The 20,572-nt window shown below is 37.1% G+C and overlaps 1 protein-coding gene across 2 annotated transcripts in view; it reads left to right on the top strand.

Annotated features, from left to right (window-relative positions):
- Positions 1-20,572, top strand: part of PIBF1 (progesterone immunomodulatory binding factor 1) — a 151,574-nt gene that overhangs the window by 1,135 nt on the left and 129,867 nt on the right. For both annotated transcript variants that reach the window (XM_032841070.1, XM_032841071.1), the window contains exons 2-5: positions 83-384; positions 6,477-6,577; positions 9,526-9,724; positions 12,043-12,162. In XM_032841070.1, the coding sequence (XP_032696961.1) occupies positions 133-384; positions 6,477-6,577; positions 9,526-9,724; positions 12,043-12,162 (672 nt within the window). In that variant the 5' untranslated portion in view covers positions 83-132. The remainder of the gene's footprint in view (positions 1-82; positions 385-6,476; positions 6,578-9,525; positions 9,725-12,042; positions 12,163-20,572) is intronic.

Below are 20,572 nucleotides of genomic sequence, written 5' to 3'. Positions count from 1 at the left end.
TAGGCATTCATTAGTATCTCTTTAATATACTTAAGCTTTCCATAGAGAATGTTTGAATACATTTAATATTTTTAACCCGCAGAAAATTGAAATTGAATTGGAGAAGAAAACTGAGCCATAAAAAAAAAAAATATGTCTCGAAAAATTGCCAGGGCATCAAAAAAAGTGAACATCTCTAGCTCTCTGGAATCTGAAGATATTAGTTTAGAAACAACTGTTCCTACAGATGATATTTCATCATCAGAAGAGCGAGATGGTAAAATCAAAATCACCCAGCAACTAATTGAACGCAAGGAATTACTTCATAATATTCAGTTACTGAAAATAGAGCTATCCCAGAAAAATATGATGATAGACAACTTGAAAGTGGATTATCTTACGAAGGTAAGATTAAGTGTAATTTTTGTTACCTTTATGCGTTATTGTCTTCAAGCTGAAGATAAATAATTAAAATTTTATATATGTAATCTGAACTCGAAATGATACATTTATCATTTCAAAAAGAAAATTGTATTTTCTTGCATAGTTAAAAAAAAACTTTTTGGAAGGAGAGGGAGAGTGAATTATACTTCTGTGTATTAAATAAAACGTCTTGAAAGGGGATGATTTGAAGTTGGGCAGGGATGAATTGCTTCTGTAGGCTCAATTTTTAAAATACAGCATGTGTGAGGTATACCTTTTTAGGTGTTTTTTTTCTAGCCAAGATGTTTTCTGCTTCATTGGGAATTACTGTTGATGTGACTAGTTTGATCATAATTATATTATCAAGTCAGTGTTGTCCTCTGCTCTGGAAATTCAGAGTCTTTGGTATCTTTGCCAAATGGGAAGGAATGTCCTGGTCCTTGTTTTTTTGTTTTGTTTTGTTTTGTTTTTGCCTTGTGTGGTTATACTTAAGAGTATTTTATATAAGATCTGGTAAAGTCACTAACTCTGAGAAATTTATAGTGATTTCAGAAAGACAGGAGACAAGGGGTGCCTGGGTGGCCAAGTCAGTTGAGTGGTTAAGTGTCTGCCTTAGGCTCAGGTCATGATCCCAGCGTCCTTCTCTGCTCGGTGGAGAGCCTGCCTCTTCTTCTCCCTCTGCCTGACGCTCCTCCTGCTTGGGCACAACTCTCTCTGTCAAATAAACAAATAAAATCTTAAAAAAAGAAAAAAAGAGAAAGAACAGGAGACACTTAACTCTTACTACTTCTGTCTCTGAGAAATTTTTTTCTTTCCAATAGTAGATTCTCCACTTTTGCTCTTGATCCCACCTCTTCCAACCCCTGCCTTTTGTTGTTTCAGTTATACTTTCTCTCTTAAGTCAGTTTCCTATTTTAGCTTTTGCCAATCATAGCAATATACTTTAGTATTTTGCCACTAGAAAAAAAATCATTGACCATGTCTCTCTAGGAAAATGAAGTGTCCTAAGTCCTAAGTGTTCAAGGTCTTAATGAAGTAAAGAAATACTTTGGAAAAAGTTACTAGAAATATTAATGGCTAACATTTATTGAATGCTTACAGCTAGACACTGTTCCATGAGCTTTTCATGTGTTCTCGCATTAAACTTCACAACAACTCTGTGAGGTATAAGTGCTTTTAGTGGGATTTTCTCTACTCTTTAACATTGAATGAATCAATAGAAAAAGTAAGAGTAGTAGTTCCTGACATTTAGTAAGCGCACAATATGAATTATCTCTGCTGTTGTCTACTAAAATATTATTCTTATTTTTCATTCCCTTTATTCTCTGTGCCTTATATACGTGTTCATAGGACTACCTGACTTTGTTTTGGTATTTATCTCTCTCAGCAGACTGTGAGGTTCATGAGGGTTTCTTTGTGATTATACTTCTTGTATCTCTAGCACTCAGGACAGTTCCTGGCACATTGTAAGTGCTCACCTTAAATAAAGGACTAAACCGTGTTTTGCTCTTGATAAAACAGAATCACAAGTGGTTAATAGCATAGCAGGGCCATTTAGATGGGAGTGATGGAGCCAGGTAGGATTCAGACTTAGAGATCTAAAGCCCATACTCTACCCAAGTGAAATTGAAATGTTTGTGTAAGTTGCCCTAAGAATAGAAAGCAGTTTTTCTTACTGTGCCATATTCTCAAACTTTTAGAGTTGTATATACCGTAACATGAATGGTTTTTTTAAAAATTTTTCATTTAAATTCAATTTAATTAACAAATATTATATTATTAGTTTCAGAGGTAGAATTTAGTGATTCATCAGTTGCATAGAACACCCAGTGCTCATTACTTCAATTCCCTCCTTAATGCCCATCACCCACTTACTCCATCCCCTACCTACTTCCCCTTCAGCAACCCTTAGTTTGTTTCCTGTAGTTAATGAGTCTCTTATGGTTGGCCTCCCTCTCTGTTTTTGTCTTATTTTATTTTTCTCTCCCTTCCCTTATGATCCTCTGTTTTGTTTCTTAAATTCCACATGAGTGAAATCGTATGATAATTATCTTCTCTGATTGACTTGTTTCACTTAGTATAATACCCTGTAGTTCTATCCATGTCATTGCAAATGGCAAGATTTCATTTTTGATGGCCGAGTAATATTCTATTGTATATATGTGCTACACTTGACATTATTAAAAATAAATTTCCCTTACTAGACTATAGATAATAAAAGTCACAGGAAAAGAAATTCCTGTGGACTATAAACCTATCCTTGCAATTAACACTTAAATGACCCAATTTAAGTTAATGAGCTTCCTATCGTTGGAAGCATTAAAGTCATCCTGATTGGTCAAGTGTCATGGTTTAGGTATTTTTGCTGTGGAAAGAGGTTGAACCAACTGTGCAGTGTTCTGGACATGAAGTTCAGCTACTAGGACCAGAGGCTTAGAAGGTGGTCGCTGCTTGTGTAACACAGGAGAAGGATTTTGTTTCTCTGGTTTAATAGGAATCTGAAAGTAGGTAATTTAGATTTGGGGTGGTTACTCCTTGATATTGTTAGAAACCCAGGTTCCTTTTAACCTTCTGCACACAGCTGTTTTAAGCATGTGCTTTGCACCTCAAAGTCACAGATGGCTGATCTCCCTCCAGTATAGTATCCATGTTACAGACAAAGATAAGAGTGATAATGGGAAAATGGAGCACATGCCAAAGAACTCATTCTCCTTTATTTTTTTTAAGATTTTATTTATTTATTTGTTTGTTTATTTATGTATTTTAAGATATTATTTGTTTATTTATTTGAAGGAGAGAGTAAGCCTGCGCTACCAGGGGGAAGGCCAGAGGGGCAAGGAGCGCAAAATGGAGAGAATCTGAAGCAGACTACCAGCTAAACACACAGTTCCACGCGCGGCTAGGTCTCACTATCACAAGATCCAGACCTGAGCCAAAACCAAGAGTCAGCCACTTAACCAGATGAGCCACCCAGAAGCCCCACAACTCAATTGCCTTTTAAAAAGTTTTCCCAGAAGCTCAAGCCAGTGACCTCAATAAACTAAAACTATATAGCATGAGCACTTTAGCTGCAAGGAGTGGGAAGGGAAGCTGCGAAATGTATATATTTAACTGGATACATTGTTGTCACTAATAAAAATCAGAGTTACATTAGAAAGAAGAGAAGAGTTGGGTGTTGGCAGACAAGTAGCAGGTTTTTTCCTATTCATCACAGTCTTTTTAAGTTAGGAAGTCTGTGAACCTATGAAATTTAAGGTCTTTTCCACAACAGTATGGTGGCAATACAATTTTTACATTTGTTAGAGTTTATTACTAATGTTAGAGTTTTTTACTATGAATATCTTGATCCATGTTGATTTGATTTCTCCATATCCAAAAATAAGAACACATTTCTCCAAGGGAACTCAAAAAAGTATTGAGTCCCACTTCCCTCTTGCTCACTGAGAGAATTTAACAGGTTAATAGCTTAGGCCAAGCCTCCTGATTCTAGAGAATTGTTAGCTTTCCATTTTTACCCCTGCCCATGGATGCCTAAATCTCCTTCCTTGCTTTACTTCTTCATTCCTTTCCTCTTCAGTCTTCATGCCTGTCAATTTTTAAATGCCAGAAAGTCTTTTTATCTTTCACTTGAGATCTGTTGGTTCCTTATTACTTGGGAAGTAAATGGAGGGGTGCATCTTCCCAGCTTGATTATCTCTGAGTTAAGGAGCCTAAGTTAGAAGCCAGTTAAAATTGTGAAAGTTGTAACCCTGGAAAGAGTAGAAGTTTCTGTCCTTTTGGTAACAGCATTCTTGAGATGCAAAATAATAATTATGAGGAATGTGGTTGTCTTTTGTTGATTTAAGACATTTATTGAGGCATGTTGCTGGGAATATAACTGGATATGGCAGGGTCCCTTTTTTATGTAGATGAAATTCAAGTGAGATTTATGATCACAAAACAAATGGGAGATCTTCAAGGTCATGTGACACAGCATCACTTAGCAATGGGAGTTTTCTACTTTAGATAAGGAGTCAGCAAATTTTTTCTGTAAAGACCCAGACAGTAAAGATTTTATGCTTTGCAGGCCATATGTGGTCTATCACATATTCTTTGTTGTTTATTTTAACCCTTTACAAACACAAAATCTATTCGCTTATGGCCTGTAGAGAAACAGGATGTAAGCTTGATTTGGCCCATTGCCATTGTTTATTATCCCTTGCTTTAGACTGTGTAATCAGAGAAGCCACTGGCAGATTTTAGGCAATTAGAGTTACATGTCCTGGTATTTGTATTCAAAATGGCACTGAAGTAATAGACCAAGGACAGATAAGGTAGAAGTAGAAGACAGTTAATTAGGTTATTGCCTTACGTAAGACTTAAGTTTTTTGCTTCATCTACTGGAGCCATTTATTGAGAAATGGAAGGCTGGGAGAAGACTGATCTGGGAGGTAAGATGTAAGTTCTGTTTTGAACTTGTCAAATTTTAGATTCCTATTAGACTCCTAAATGGAATTGTCAGAGTTTAGGGGTGAGTCTATGACTCTGTGTGTGTGTTTGAGTGTGTCTGTGTGGTGTGGTGCATATAGATGGCACTAAAAGCTATAGGATTAGATGACATTATCTAATGAGAGCAGAGGGCCCCAAACCACATGAAGTGGAGTCCAACATTTATAAATAGGGTAGAGGAAGAACCTGAGAAGCCTACAAGTGGCCAGTGGGTTTGGAGGAAAACCAAAGAAAAATAACATGGAATCCAAAATAGGATAGACTCATCTACTGTGTCATATCATGCTGTCAAGTTAGGTAAAGATGCTGAAATTACGAGTGGACTGAGTATTAAAAGAGGTGATTCAGAATACTTTTACTGGAATATTACAGGAAAAAATATTGAAGTTTTGCTCTGATGGTGAGCAGAGAAATGGTACATTAGCAAAGGGAGTGGTGTGATCAAGGGAGTATTGTTTGTTGTTCTTTTCATTGGTTGATAGAAGTAGTTTGCTTAATGATAGGAATGATCCAGTAGAGGTGGGGAATTTATTGATGCAAGAGGAATCCACTTGAATGTATTAAAGATTGGCTGTTAAATTAATCAATTTTTAAAAGATGAGTAAGAATTACCTGGGTTGAAAGGAAAAGAAAAGAATTTTTTAATTAGACTAAGAACAAAACCCAAGTCCATGGGGGCTTAAGAGAGACCACAGCATATTTGAAGAATGGCAAGCACTTATTTTTCCTGGAACAGAGTATCCTTTTAAGCTAGCGACCAGAGAAGAAAGGAGCTGGCAAGGGCCAGATCAAGAAGTACTGGTACATTATGCCATGAAGTTTCAAATTTATTTTGAAAACACTGAAGATCCTCTGAAGGATTTAAAACTGGGGAAATAAAATTTTGATAACATTTTTAAAAAGAAATTAAGGAAGATAAATTTGGAGGTTGACAAAACTGCGTACAAGGAAACAACTCTGGTGAGAGATGGTAGGGGTCTAACTGAAGACTTATCAGTGGATTGCAAAGAGGATGAGCCATTTTGACAGCTATTTATGAAGTGGACTTGACAACAACAACCACAACAAAATGGTGTCTGATCAGAATAAGCTCTGAGGGAGAAGTAGACATCAACCATGACTTAGGTATTTTTTGCGTCAGAGACTAGGGAGGTGCAAGGAACATACGATTAGGTGAGGCTGAGGGCTAGTGTTTCTTGGACATTTGTGACATCACTCACGGAGTAGTCATTTGGAGATGTATGGATCAAGAGGACAAACGCAGGGTCTAACAAGGAAGTAATTACCTAGGCAAGGCACCAAAATAAAATTCCAGTTGTTAGTGGGCTTCTCTGAGTGGGTTAAGGGGAAAAAGCAGTCTTAATGACAGCCTGGCAAAAAAACCCTTGTATGTGGCTGCAGTTTGAACCATTTGTATGAACAGACTGTAATTTGTTAATACAACCATTGCAGAGGAACCTATATCCATTTTTAGCCTGTTGCTTTTAAGCGTTCTTTTTTTAATTTAACGTTTAGTATTTTTCAGCCATCTTAGAGTGATAAATTTGAAAGTTGACCATATAATTTACCTCTTTCTCTTTATTAAGATTGAAGAATTAGAAGAGAAACTTAATGATGCACTTCACCAGAAGCAGCTACTAACATTGAGATTAGACAATCAATTGACTTTTCAACAAAAGGATGCCAGGTAAGAAAGTTTTTTAAAAACAGCAATACCTATTTAGCCATTAAAAGTAATTTTGTTACCTATTTATGCATGCAGTTGTAAGCTAAAATAGAGCAATTTTAAGTCAACGATGGTAAAATTTTTGTATCCAAACCAACAAAAAAGGTTACTTGATACAGTATACAAAATATAAAAAGTCAGGGCACCTGGGTGGCTCAGTGGGTTAAAGCCTCTGCCTTCGGCTCAGGTCATGATCCCAGGGTCCTTGGATCAAGCCCCATGTTGGGCTCTCTTGCTCAGCGGAGAGCCTGCTTTCCACTCTCTCTGCCTGCCTCTCTGCCTACTTGTGATCTCTCTCTCTCAAATAAATAAAGAAAATCTTTAAAATAAATAAATATATATATATATATATATATATATATATGAAGTCAAAATTCAACATTCATTCAGCAAACATTACTGATGTAAGTGATCCATAAATGACAATGGAAATTCTCTAAACTCACCACCACTTAACCTGTTGTCTGGATTAACCTTTCTTCATTTCCTTTGTAAAGCACACTAATTCTCATGGCCCATTTAACTCTGCATGTTTAAATTATTTTCTATTTTGCTTGCATCCTTTCTCCCAGCTCAGTTGATTATTTACAGAGACTCCATTTTATTTACTGTCAGATGTGCCTATGATAGTCATCCTTACTGAACTATGTAAACAATGAAATATGAGTGGAAAAAAAGATGAGCTCCTTCTATGAAAACTATAAGGAATTATTTGAAACAATGTAATAAAAGTGAGTGACTAAAAAAAAAAAAAAAACACCATCAAATTAAGTTAAAGCAAGACAGATTTGAAAGTTGGGAACAAAAAAACAAATCCATAGAAAAGCATCCTCTCAGATTTCTTCCCAAGTGTCTTTTATGGTAAAGAAATTGAACTTGGTGGCCATGAACAATGATTTACACAAAAACAAAGCATACCTTTGTGTTTAAAAAATCTGAACCCTGTGTAGAAAATCTGACAAGTGACTGCTTCTTTCTGTGTGCTAATTAGAAGTAAATGTGTGAAGTGCTTATCTTTTCTCTTTGTAAGATTTCACTATTTAACTGATACTTAAAAAAATTATCTAACCAGTGACCAGGAACTATAACATTAGACCGGCAGTTCTGAAACTTTAGTATGTACCAGAACCATGTGGAGGTCTTGTTAAAAAGGATTGTTGGGTCCCACCCTCTGATATTCTGATTTGGGGTGATTCCTAAGAATCTGTATTTCTACCAGTTCTCAGGTGATGCTGATGCCACTAGTCTGGGGACAATACTTTGGGAACCAGTGCATTCAGTGGTAGGGCTTCTACTGTAATTCTTAAGGCAGTTTTCAGATTAAATGATGCTGAGAACGCAGTTGAGATGATATTGCAATAATACCCTTGATATCGATGTTAGTAAAAAGTGGTTGTTGGATTTTTAATATAATTTGAAGGTTGCGCTGATGTGTTATATGTGAGGTTCAAGAGAAAAAAAGGAGGGGCGCCTGGGTGGCTCAGTGGGTTAAAGCCTCTGCCTTCAGCTCAGGTCATGATCTCAGGGTCCTGGGATCAAGCCCCACCTCAGGCTCTCTGCTCAGCAGGGAGCCTGCTTCCCCCTCTCTCTCTGCCTGCCTCTCTGCCTATTTGTGATGTCTCTCTCTGTCAAATAAATAAGTAAAATCTTAAAAAAAAAAAAAAAAAGAGAGAGAGAGAGAAAGGAATCAAGGATTGTGGCAACATTTTTGGTTCAAATAAATGAAAGGGTGGAATTGCTGTCAACTAAGATAGGGAAACCACAGGGGAAGAGGTTTGTAAGTGAAGAATGAGAGTTCAGTTTCAGACACGTTCAGTTCAAGTTGTCATATTAGAAATCTGCGTGTAGGTGTTGGAAGAGTTTGGTCTAGAGATACAAGTCTGGGAGGCATTAGGATACAGAGAGTATATATTTAAGTCATATGACTGGATGACTTGGCCAAGGTAGTAAATACAGAGAGAAAAGAGGGCCAAGTACTAATATTAAGACAAATCAGAAAAGGAGACTGAGAAAACACCACTGGAAAAATGGGAGAAAAATGACAAGAGTTTAGTGACTTGGAAGTCAGGTGAATAAAGTGTGTAAAGGGAGAGATCAGTTGTGTTAAATAATCATAAGGTCAAGGATGAAAAGAACTGAGAATTGATCATTAGCAATCTGGATGTCATTGGCACCTTGAGATTTCAGTAGAAAGATAAAAACCTAATTTGCATGGGTTTAAGAGGAAGGGCATCAGATGGTGAGTCTAGACAACTTTTGAGAAGTTTTGCTGCGTGGAGGAGCAAGCAGAGGGGGCAGTGAAATGGGGTCAATGTTCTTTTTTTTTAAGGTAGGAAAAGTAACAACATGTTCGTATGTTGATAGATGTGATACAGTAGGAAGGGGAGAGAATCAGTTGTCCCTTCCTGCTCAAAATCTTCAAATAGGCAACTCATGATAGCAATGTCTGCTACATGTATTCGTTAAGAATGATTATGTACAGATTACTCCTTTTATCACCTCATTGGTTGAATGAATACTTTACAGTGGTTCAGTGTTGCCGTCTTCAAGCAGTATACCTTAAAGTATCTGGATAGAAAGAAATGAAAGTTATTTTGATGAGTAGGGTCCAAAATAGATGTATAAAATTTAAATCTTAAGAGGGGAAATATATGATTTTATAATTTGAATTTTGAAAATTACTCTTTAAGAATATCAGTTTTCTATTTAACAATTTATGTGGTTGCACATTTAGTAATGAGTATAGAATCATTTTGTGTTTAACTGCTTAAATAAATAATCATTTACCTGGAGCCAAAAACACTAGAGAGTTGCTTATTTCATTTTTTATGTTAATATAAAAGGTAACTTTGAGAAAATTAAATCTTAAAGATGTTTTTAAGCTTGCCATAAATTCTTTCCTAATGTAGAAAATATCAAGAACTAATGAAACAAGAAATGGAAACTATTTTATTGAGACAGAAGCAACTAGAAGAGACAAATACTCAGCTAAGAGAGAAGGCGGGAGATATTCGCCGAAACTTGCGTGACCTTGAATTGACAGAAGAGCAATATGTGAAACTAAAAGATTTTCCTGAAGACCAGCTTTCTATTCCTGAATATGTATCTGTAAGTGTGTTGCATCATTTAAAAAAAAACTGCATGTATTTTCAAATTAGATTTGTTAATTATGTAATAGTCATAATCTTCAAAGTACCCAGTTAATAAATTATTTTGTTATTTTCTGGCCCTGATCTGGAAATGGTGAATGGTATTCAGATCACCAAATTTTAAAGGTCTCGACCTTTGATCTCCAAAGTCAAGCAATAAATAGGGCTATGAAGTTAATGGCTGCATAGTCCCTAGAAATGAATCATTTTAACATAAACTGGTAGTTTACATTGTTTTCAAAATTATATTATAGAGATAACAGATTAGTGGTTGCCGGGGGGGTGGGGATAGTAGAGGAGAGAGGAGTTGGTGTGATGGAAAAGGAGTTAATGAAGGAGATCTTTGTGGTCTACTTCAGGATCTGTCGTGTGTTGGTTATACAGCTACACATAGGATTCATCTATGGCCTGTCTCAAATTTTTTCATGTCAGCATCCCTTTACATTCACAAAATTACTGAGGACCCCAAGGAGCTTCTAAACAGAAGAAAAGAATATATGGGCTATATCTATTAGTATTTATCGTATTAGAAATTAACACTGAGGGGCGCCTGGGTGGCTCAGTGGGTTAAAGACTCTGCCTTCAGCTCAGGTCATGATCCCAGATTGGGATCCCCGCATTGGGCTCTCTGCTCAGCAGGGAGCCTGCTTCTCCCTCTCTCTCTCTCTGCCTGCCTCTCTGTCTACTTGGGAATCTCTGTCAAATAAATAAATTAAAAATCTTAAAAAAAAAAAAAAAAAGAAATTAGCACTGAGACATTTTTAAAACACAAGAATACATAAGCACTCATTCCATTAGCCTTAAAGGTGATGATCTCAGCACACATCAGACAGCCACTGGCAAACACCACTGAACAGGCATAAGAGAAGGAGAGCAAAGGAGAGCAAGACAGGCAAAAAAAAAAAAAAAAAAAAAATCTTAGTATTATTAGGAAAACAGTTTTAATCTTATGAATTCCCTCAGAGGGTCTCACATGAAAACTGCTGATTTGTGATATATAGATGTCATTTCACCCTTAGAGGCTTGAACTTTTTCATATGTAAAAGGATTGCTAATAATAATAGTACCTCAAATAGCTCAAATATATTTTTTTCTGTCTAAAGTGCATTGTTCAAGACAAATCAGATGTCTCACATGCTGTCATTGTGACTTTATCCATAGTAGGTACCAAGTGGCCTACCAATTACAGTTATACAGTTCTTTGGTTTGTTAATGTTCTTTGTTATCTTTTGTTTTTACAGACGGTATTATCCTAACTAGTTAGTCATACACAAATTCATTGTATTGAGGACTACCTCTTACCAGATGTGATACTCTTGCTGTTCAGCAATGTATTAAGGAATTGCAGACTGCATACCTATATAATAAATAGGCATAATTACCCTCTCCTAATTTGTTCATGGCTTCTTAATTTTATAGGAGTTTGTCAGATGGAACACTTTACTGGATTAGGGCAGACAGATTCCTCCAAGAGAATTATGAGTGAGAAGAGAGGTCTGAACTGAATGGAAGCAGTGATATGAAAGACCCCTCCTGATTATCCCTTACACAGCAATGGTAGCCGCAGGGCTTCACCAGGAGCCTAGGATGTAGGCTTATCATATGTTTCAGCAAAAGAGATAGAGCAGGGTACAAACAGGCAAGAATTCTGGCCTTAGTGAGCTTACATTCAAGTGGAGCAAGATAGACAATAAATTAAAAGTAAATGCAGAATGTCATAAATCCTATGGAGAAAATCCTATGGGAGTGAAACTAGGAACTGCCTTCAGGTGGGGGTGCTATTTCTAATCAGAGGAATTAGGCCTTTACTGATAGGGTAACATTTGATCAGAGACCTAAAGGGAGTGAAAACATGAGCCATTCATTTGTATGTGGGAAGAATTCTTCTGTCAGAGGAAATATAAGGAAAACTCAAGCACTTAATGTTCAGGAAGTAACAAGAAGCTAGAATGGAATGGGCAGTGGTGGAAGATGGGAAGTAAGTAGTAAATGGAGTATAGATGGGAAGAAAGACACTGTGTCAGGGGTGAAGTATAGATAATCTGGGCTTTTGAAGAAACTTAATTGAACATTAAGCCTTAATAAAGTATTAGTAGTCAGGGTCAGTTCATTACAAACCAAACTTGCTTATACAGGCATATAATGTAAAACTTAATGCTTTCCTTTTGTTTCCTTAATATTTTTATTACTTATAATTGAGGGTACTATAAATTAGTAAACTTTAATTGCAACTTGGGATTCTAAAAATGCTTATTAATTTGATTTTTGTTTTTAAAGATTCGGTTCTATGAACTAGTGAATCCATTAAGAAAGGAAATCTCCGAACTGCAAGTGAAAAAGCATGAACTATCAGAAGAATTAAGTGAAAACAAAGGCCACTTGAAACAACTGACAGAGGTTTGTATGATTTTGATCACTGGTGGGAAGAAGCTCCATGTTTTATTGTAGGGAGTTCCTCAAGATTTGTGAGCAGGAATATAAAAGTCAGTGATAACAAAATGGGACTGGGGGGATGCCAACTACACTATTATTCAGGCAGTGTGAAGGTTAAATTGGAAATAGTCATCTTAAAGATTGACAGGGTAGGTCTGTGATATTGACCTCTAACCCATGGTTGAGCATTTTGTTGTGACTCCTTCATTCGTGGTTCTTCATTACAGATTGGCCTTGTTTGTGATATGAACGGGGAGCTACTGTCCATTTACCGTTTTGCCTCTTCATTAAGTACATTAGTTTTCCTAATGTTTGTTTGGAGCATGAGTACTGATATAAGTAAGCATCAGCCTCAGTGATGTGCGTGGTGCCGTGCCATGTGCTGGCAGCAGTGAACTCAAAAGAGGGAGCATCTGCCCTTCTAGAGTTCAAACTCCCATAGATTAGGCTTAGAACCTCAGATGATGTCTCGACACTCATTTTTCTGTGTGACATTGAATAAGTCATTTAATGTTTCCTGCTCTGTCAAATAGAGGAATTAATTCTGCTTGTCTATTCATTTTATTGAATTGATCATGTTTCTGTTTCAAAGTAAAAATGTCATTTGTAGCAAAGTTCCATGTAAATACTGTTATGTCGTATTTCAAGGGCAGCTTTTACCAAAGATCTAATTTCCAGAAATAAATAATTATAATTTAATTTACATTTCGATGCCCTAATTTGCTACTCTGTTAGTGCTGGACAAAATTTATTTAGGTCATTAATGTAGAGCCAATATTAAAAGCAAATGAAGGAATCAGCAGGAGTGGCAGATGTGCCGATATGAACCCTTCTACAAAGTTCTGTTGTGGGTTTTTATTTCTTCTGCTAACCTGCCACATTGTGAAGGTAAATTGTTTTGCATATTTTAGAAAGATAACTTCTAATTTTTATAAAATTTGCAAAAAAAAGTAAGGGACAAACTTAGAAGGCCTCAGTGTGACTAGTTGCTAATTTTATAGCCTTGGCCAAATCATTTAATCTCTATTTCTGCAAAGTGCCCAGGATGGTAGTAGTCGTGGTGATGCGTTCATTGGGTTTATTGAGGACAAGGCAATTAAATGAGTTTTCAGACTTGGTTCTGTTGCATCTCATGGTACCTTAGCTTCCCTCAAGGATTTCTTATTTTTTAGGAGGAGGACTGGAAAAGTTTCCTCACCTTGTTTATATCAAACTACCTCTTTTTAAATGACTTTAATAATTGGGAATTCTAAGACTGGTTTCTCTTGAACAAAGGATTCCTGGGGCCAAAGAGAAAAAAAACTTTTTGTAATTCTAGAATTATCATTAGTATGTGATATAGTTTTACTGTGCAGTAGAGCAAATCTCTCAACTCTGAAAGGTCAGTAATGGCATTGTATCCCAGATTTTTGTTTGTTTCAGCCTTGCTCATAACATTTTTAGTATTTTATTGATAAGAAGACATAGATAGGTAACACTGGTTTGACTCATTGGGTTCCTGAGTGTTTTTAGTGAACTAATAACTTTTTTTTTTTTAACTAATAACTCTTGAACAAAGAAGCAGCTTTGTTTGTAAACCTGTACTAGGATTCTTCAGAGAAACAGAACCAATATGATATCTGGAGAGAGAGGGAGATCTGTTTTAAGGAATTGGCTCACAAGATTGTGGAGGCTTGATGCGTCCAAAATCTGATGGGATAGGCTGGCAGGCTGGAGATTCAGGGGAGAGTTGTAGTTGAAGTACAAAGACAGTCTGCTGACAGAATTCTTCTTGCTCGGAGGAGGTCAGTCTTTGGTCTAGTAGGGCTTTCAGCTGATTAGATGTGACCCTCACATTATGGAGGGTAATTGACTTTACTCAAAGTCTATTGATTTAAATGTTATTTGTTTTTTTGTTTGTTTCAAGTTTTTATTTCTAGTTAACATAACAGTGCAATATTGGTTTCAGGAGTAGAATTTAGTGATTCATTACCTTACGTGTAAGGCTTATACCCTGTGCTCATCACATATGCTCTCCTTAATGCCCATTCCCCACCCACCACCCCTCCACTTTATTTTCTGTCATTAATAATTTTCTGTCTCTTAAGGTTTGCCTCCCCCCCTGACTTTTTTTAATTTAGTGTTAATCTCTGAATTAACTGGGGTGGCTCAGTTGGTTAAGCATCTGCCTTCTGCTCAGGTCATGATCCCAGGGTCCTGGGATTGAGTCCCACAATGGGCTCCCTGCCCAGTAGGGTGTCTGCTTCTCCCTCTCCCGCTACCCCCTCCCCACTGCTTGTGTGCTCTCTCTCTCTCAAATAAATAAAATCTTCTTTAAAAGGTGTTAATCTCATCTAAAAAATACCTTTGCAGAAAGATCTAAATAGTTCTCAACCAAAATAAAAATAAAGTAAAATAGTATTTGACCAATATAGCCAGTTGACATATGAAGTTAACCAGCACAGGGGCACCTGGGTTTCTCAGTTTTGGGTAAGCGCCTGACACTTGATTTTGCCTCAGGTCATGATCTCAGGGTCATGACATTGATCTCCGCCTTGGGCTCCATGCTCCGCAGAGATTCTGCTTCTCTCCCTACCCCTCTCTACCTACCTCTCCCCCAGCTCACCTGCATGTGTGCTCTGTCTCTCTCAAATAAATAAATCTTTTTTTTTTTTAAAGATTGTATTTATTTATTTGACAGAGGGGGATCACAGGTAGGCAGAGCAGCAAGCAGAGAGAGAGGGAGAAGCAAGCTGCACGCCAAGCAGAGAGCCTGACACAGGGCTCGATCCCAGGACCCTGAGATCATGACCAGAGCCAAAGGCAGAGGTTTAACCCACTGAGCTTCCTGGGTACTCCTAAATAAATAAATATTTAAAAACAAAACAAAACAAAATTAACCATCACTGAACCCTTCCATGTGCAAGTTTGTTTCTTAAAGGTTTATCACTTCTCAGTTGAAAATACAATTCTCTGTCTTAAACCTTTCCATAATTTATTAATAAACAGAGAATTGAACCACGATCAGGAAAAAAGAAATTAAGAAATTAAGCAGTGTGTTGTCTACCTAATAAAAGGTCTTAGAAGTTTAGAGAATATGATATAGACCGAGTAGAATTACATTTATATTAAAGTCTCCCGTAAAGTTTGATTCCTTTGGTCTGTCAAGGGCTAATTCAGGTCAGCTTGCCCAACACTGAGGAAAAATCAACTGAATATTTTTAAATTAAAAGACTTCCTTATAAGGATATAGTGAACAATAAGTATAATATTTAATATTAAAAGAAATTTTGCTTAACTGTGTACTGTGAGGATTTTTGTGGGGGGGGATTTTTTTTTTAAATGGTTTGTTATTACTGCTCTAATATTTGGAAAATTCACATATCATCAAGTTTTAACTGTGCATTTGACAGTGACATGATGATATTGGATGAAAAACTTATTCTCTACCCACTCTGCCCCTAGTCTTCCCTACTTTCTCTGCCCCAACTCCTCCATCAACAAAATAGGATGAGAATATATAACACCCTCCTGATATGGTCATTATTAGAATGAAATTCATGGAGTAAATATTTGTTGTTCATCTGTTATGTGGCAGGCATTGTTCTAGGTAACTTGGGATACTACAGCAAACAAAACAATGATCCCCGGCCTCGTGAAGTTTCTGTTTTTGAAAAGAGTACAGGGAGGGGCACCTGGGTAGCTCAGTTTTAAGTGTCCAATTCATCTAGCTCAGGCCATGATCTCAGGATCTCATGGGCTCCACACTCAGTGGGGAGTCTGCTTGAAAATTGTCTCTCCCTCTGCCTCTTCCCTACACTCGTGGACGAGCACTCTTTCTCTCTCTCTAGAATAAATAAATCTTTAAAAAAAAAGAGTACAGGGAAATAAATAGTAAGCATATCATAGAGGAAGTGGGAATAGTAAGTGTATCATAGAGGAAGAAGTTGATAACTGCAAAGGATAAAAGAAAAAACATCAGTGCTGCATGGAGAGCAGGGAAGAAATCATATTCAGAATTATATAGGGTCAGCCAGTAGGCCTCACCGAGGAGGTTAGAAGTTTAGAAAGACTTGGAGCTGAGGGAGACAATGAAGTTTTCAAGGAAGAACTTCCAGGCAGAGGAATGGTCAGTGCAAAGGTTAAGAGGGTACCCCCTTTGTGGAGTGATGTTTGTGGAGCGATGAGGAAGCCAATATGACTGGAATGATTGAAGCGTGAGATAGTTAGGTAAGATCAGAGAGGTAAAGGGTTTTTGAAGTCACTGTAAGGACTTTGATTTTTAACCCTAAGTGCAAGGAAGTGAAAGGAAGTATTGCAGGATTTAGGGACTTTGATTTTTAACCCTAAGTGAAAGGAAGTGAAAGGAAGTATTGCAGGATTTAGGGAAGCGATGTGACATGATCTGACATATTGTAAAAGGATTATTCTGGCTGGTACATAGTAGACCCTTAAAGAGTATTAAAGAACTTTGTTAATGTCCCAGAAAATGTTTTTTTTCTTTTTCTTTTTTGCTGAGAATAGGCTGTAGAGCTATAAGGATGGAAACAGAGGGACTTGTTAGGAGACGTGTAGTAATCTCGGTGAGAGCTGATAGTGCTTCGTATCAGGGTGACAGCAGTGTATGGGCTATGAACTGGCTGGATCCTGGATGTATTTTAAAAGTAGAACCATTGGGGGCAACCTTCTGGGGTCCCCTCCCTCCTCGGGAGCTTTGTATTATCACTTAGCTCAAAAAACTTTGCTCTCCTTCCCACCAGTCTGTCTGGCCTACCTCTTTATTCTTTGAAGGCACATGACCGAGAACCATGGGCACTAATGGAGAAAAAAATCCTGGAACACCAGGGGATGGGGGTGAGAGGACAAGACTGATGTTGTTTAAGGGTACAAACTTACAATGAGTAGTAAGTAAGTCATAGAGATCTAACTCACAGTATAATAAATATAAACAATACTGTACTACATTATCAGACTTACTAAGAGACTAAAATGTAATTATCCCAAAGACTTAAAGGAATGGATAATTATGTAATGTAGTATAGGTGCTAAATATAGCTGCAAAAGCAATCATATTATAATACAAATATGTCAAGTTAGCTCATTGTACATCTTAAATATACACAATGTTATATGTCAAATATATACAATTTTTTAAAATCAGGGCTTTTGATGATACCCTGTCTGTCCTCATCCTAAATTCATATTCTCTTCCTGATGCCAAACTTTGCCTTCATAAGAATGACAAGAGGGGGCCGCCTGGGTGGCTCAGTGGGTTAAGCCTCTGCCTTCGGCTCGGGTCATGATCCCAGGGTCCTGGGATCGAGCCTCACACCAGGCTCTCTGCTCTGCTGAGAGCCTGCTTCCCCCTCTCTCTCTGCCTGCCTCTCTGCCTACTTCTGAATCTCTATCTGTCAAATAAATCAATAAGATTTAAAAAAAAAAAAAAAAAAGAATGACAGGAGGGGTGCCTGGGTGGTTCAGTTGTTAAGCATCTACCTTCAGCTCAGGTCATGATCCCATGGTCCTGTGATCCACTAAGATCAAGCCTGCTCAGTGAAGAGCCTGCTTCTTCCTCTTCCTCTGCTGTGTTCCCTCTCTGGCGCGCGCGCTCTCTCTCTCTCTCTCTCTCTCTCTTTCTCTCTCTCTCTCTCTCTGTCAAGTAAATAAATGAAAATCTTTAAATAAATAAATAAAATCAAAGGATGGATGGATGGATCGATATTGGGATTTCCTGATGAACTGGATGGAGAACGTGAAAGAAAGATAGGAGTCCAATTAACTCCCAGGTTTTGGGACTGAATAACTAGAAGGATGGATTTGCATTCAGTTGAAATGGGTAGATTGTGGGTGAGGCAGACTTAGGGTTAAAAGAGAGTTCAAATTTTAGCCACAGTGAGTTTTAGAGATCTGTTGGATTTACACTTGGAAATACTTGGATATACAAGTCTGAACTTTGGAAGCTATATATTTGGAAGTTGTTAACATAAAGATAATATTTCAAACCAGGATGAGATCACCAGAGGAGAGTGAATACAGAGAAGAGGGCCAAAGCATGAGCTCTGGGGCACTTCAGTATTAAACCAGTGGGATGGGGGAGGGGGATTTATCAGTGAGATGAGAAAACCAAGAGAATTTCATGTCCCAGAAGCCAAAGGAGAAAACGTTGTCAAGGAAGAGAGTCAGTCATTTCAAATGCTATCCACAGGTATAGTGAGATGAAGTCTGAGAAATCACATATTTAACAGGGTCCTTGATAATCTCGTCAGGAGTAGTTTTGTTGGAGTTGGTGAGATCAAAAGCTTGATTACAACGGTGTGTTTAAGAGTAAATGGAAGAAAAGGATTTGGAAACAATTCTAGGCAGCTCTTTCTCTGGGATTTTGATTGAGTAGGGAAACGAAGGGCTAGGGCTGAAGATGACAGGGAAAGCAGGGTGAAGGGAAAGAGTTTTAGTTTTGTTTTAAAGATTTATTCATTTATTTGAGAGGAAGAGAAGGAGGGACTGAGCACACAAAGAGAGAGGGAGAAGCAGACTTCCCACTGAGAGGGAGCCTGATGCCATATGCAGGGCTCCATCCCAGGACCCTGGGATCATGACCTGAGCCGAAGGCAGCCGCTTAACCCACTGAGCCACCCAGCTGCCCCAGGGTTTGTTTTGTTTTTAAGGTGAGAGAAATCACAACTAATATACGTAAAACTACATTGTAAACCACAGAAAGTTTTTCATCGTCAAGAACATTAGAAGGACATTCATCTAATTGCTAACCAGCAGCATAAGCAGTGCTATTGGACACCAGATGTACTTGTGTTTAAGGCTTACCGCTTCAGTGCGCTCCATATGATAAAAAGAGCCATCTGTGTTTGGGGCATAGCCCGTAATATAGGCTTTTGTAATTATATATTTGAGAATAAGTATTAGAACACAGAGGTGTTTGTTGGTTTAATTACTCCTGGTGAGTTTTAAAGAACTTTATCTTCATAGCGCACATAATGGCTTTTAAAATAATAATTATTTTATCTGTAAATGAGATCATTTATCTCTCAATGGTTTGAGTTTAATTTTATATGATCTTTTTACCAAAAGGCAGAATTCAATTTAAAAAACAACTGAAGAACGTGATTATAACCACGAATAAGGAAGAGAGAGAAAATTATGATTGTTAAAGGAAGGTTTATAAAAAAGAAGTTGATCAAAAAATTTATTGAATTAGAATGTGGCTTGAAGAGGTAATGGAGATTGCCAGGTTACCAGAGTTCCCTTGTTATCGGTGAGAGTCATTGTTCAGGACTTCTTTAAGTCTTCACAAGCACCTGGTTTATTTAAAGCACTAAATGAAATTGTTTTTCAGTGCAGATTTTTGGTTTTGGTTCTTTTACTTGAAATGTTCTCATTTGGGTGCTTTTTACCAATTGGCATTTCATATTTCTTTCTTCTTTATTATGTGTGCTATCTGTTGGGTATTTATTGTTGGTGGCCAGAGGCAGGCAATGAGAAACTCAAAAATGCCCATCACATACAAATGGAGTGGCGATTTTTTTTTTTAACTTTTCTAATGGTGTCCTTAATTTAGATCGGTCCAAAAATATAAATATTCTTTTAGACTATTGTGAGAGAAAACTTGGATTCCTTCCTAAGGGGAATAAATATTTTGGTTTTTAGTGGACAGGTTGAAAACGCATCCAGTGAAAGATGCTCATTGGTTCTAAGCTCTCCTAAATTTGACAAAGAAAGGAACTGTTACTTCATTCAATAAGCAGTACGATACAGTGCCACAGTAAGCCTTGGGACAAGGTCATGGTATTAATGGCTGCAATCATTATGAAGTTACTGATATTCAATAAGTCACAATTCAGAATTTTTATACTATTTGAATGATCTCTTCATATAGTAATTCAGCAAACATCTTAGTCTTTATATATTTAGGGTTGGATTTTTAAGGGAGGCAACATGGGTCTTATACACAATGCTGTGTAATTTTGAAGAGGAATAAAATGTGAGCTTTGAAAAAAAAACATTACTAGGCAGTATTCACCCAAGAATTTTAAAAGACCTCAAGGATGCATTTCACAGTGCAGCAAATGTATAATCTTATTATCCAAATAGAGAAGTTAGAGTAGATTTAATTGCTTGAGAGATGGTAAATTGTCTACCTGTCCTTAGAAACTAAAGACCTTGATTATTACGAACTGATCAACCACACTTCTCTTCTTACTGAGCTTGTGGAATGCATGAAGATTAGGATACTGAATATTTATGCAAGTGTAAACCTATAGGAGAAGGTCAAAACAACAATTTTATAAATAAATATAAATGAACAAATTGTGTATTATAATATTTCACTTGGGTGATAACTGTAATATAAAGAGGAAATAGGAAATGGAATATGTAGACTTCT

The sequence above is a fragment of the Lontra canadensis genome, unplaced genomic scaffold (genome assembly GCF_010015895.1).
Source record: "Lontra canadensis isolate GAN:19392208 unplaced genomic scaffold, GSC_riverotter_1.0 scaffold119, whole genome shotgun sequence".
In the NCBI taxonomy this organism is placed as follows: Eukaryota; Metazoa; Chordata; class Mammalia; order Carnivora; family Mustelidae; genus Lontra; species Lontra canadensis.
Note: the sequence above shows the minus strand (reverse complement) of the source record. Positions and strands in the feature narration are given on the sequence as shown.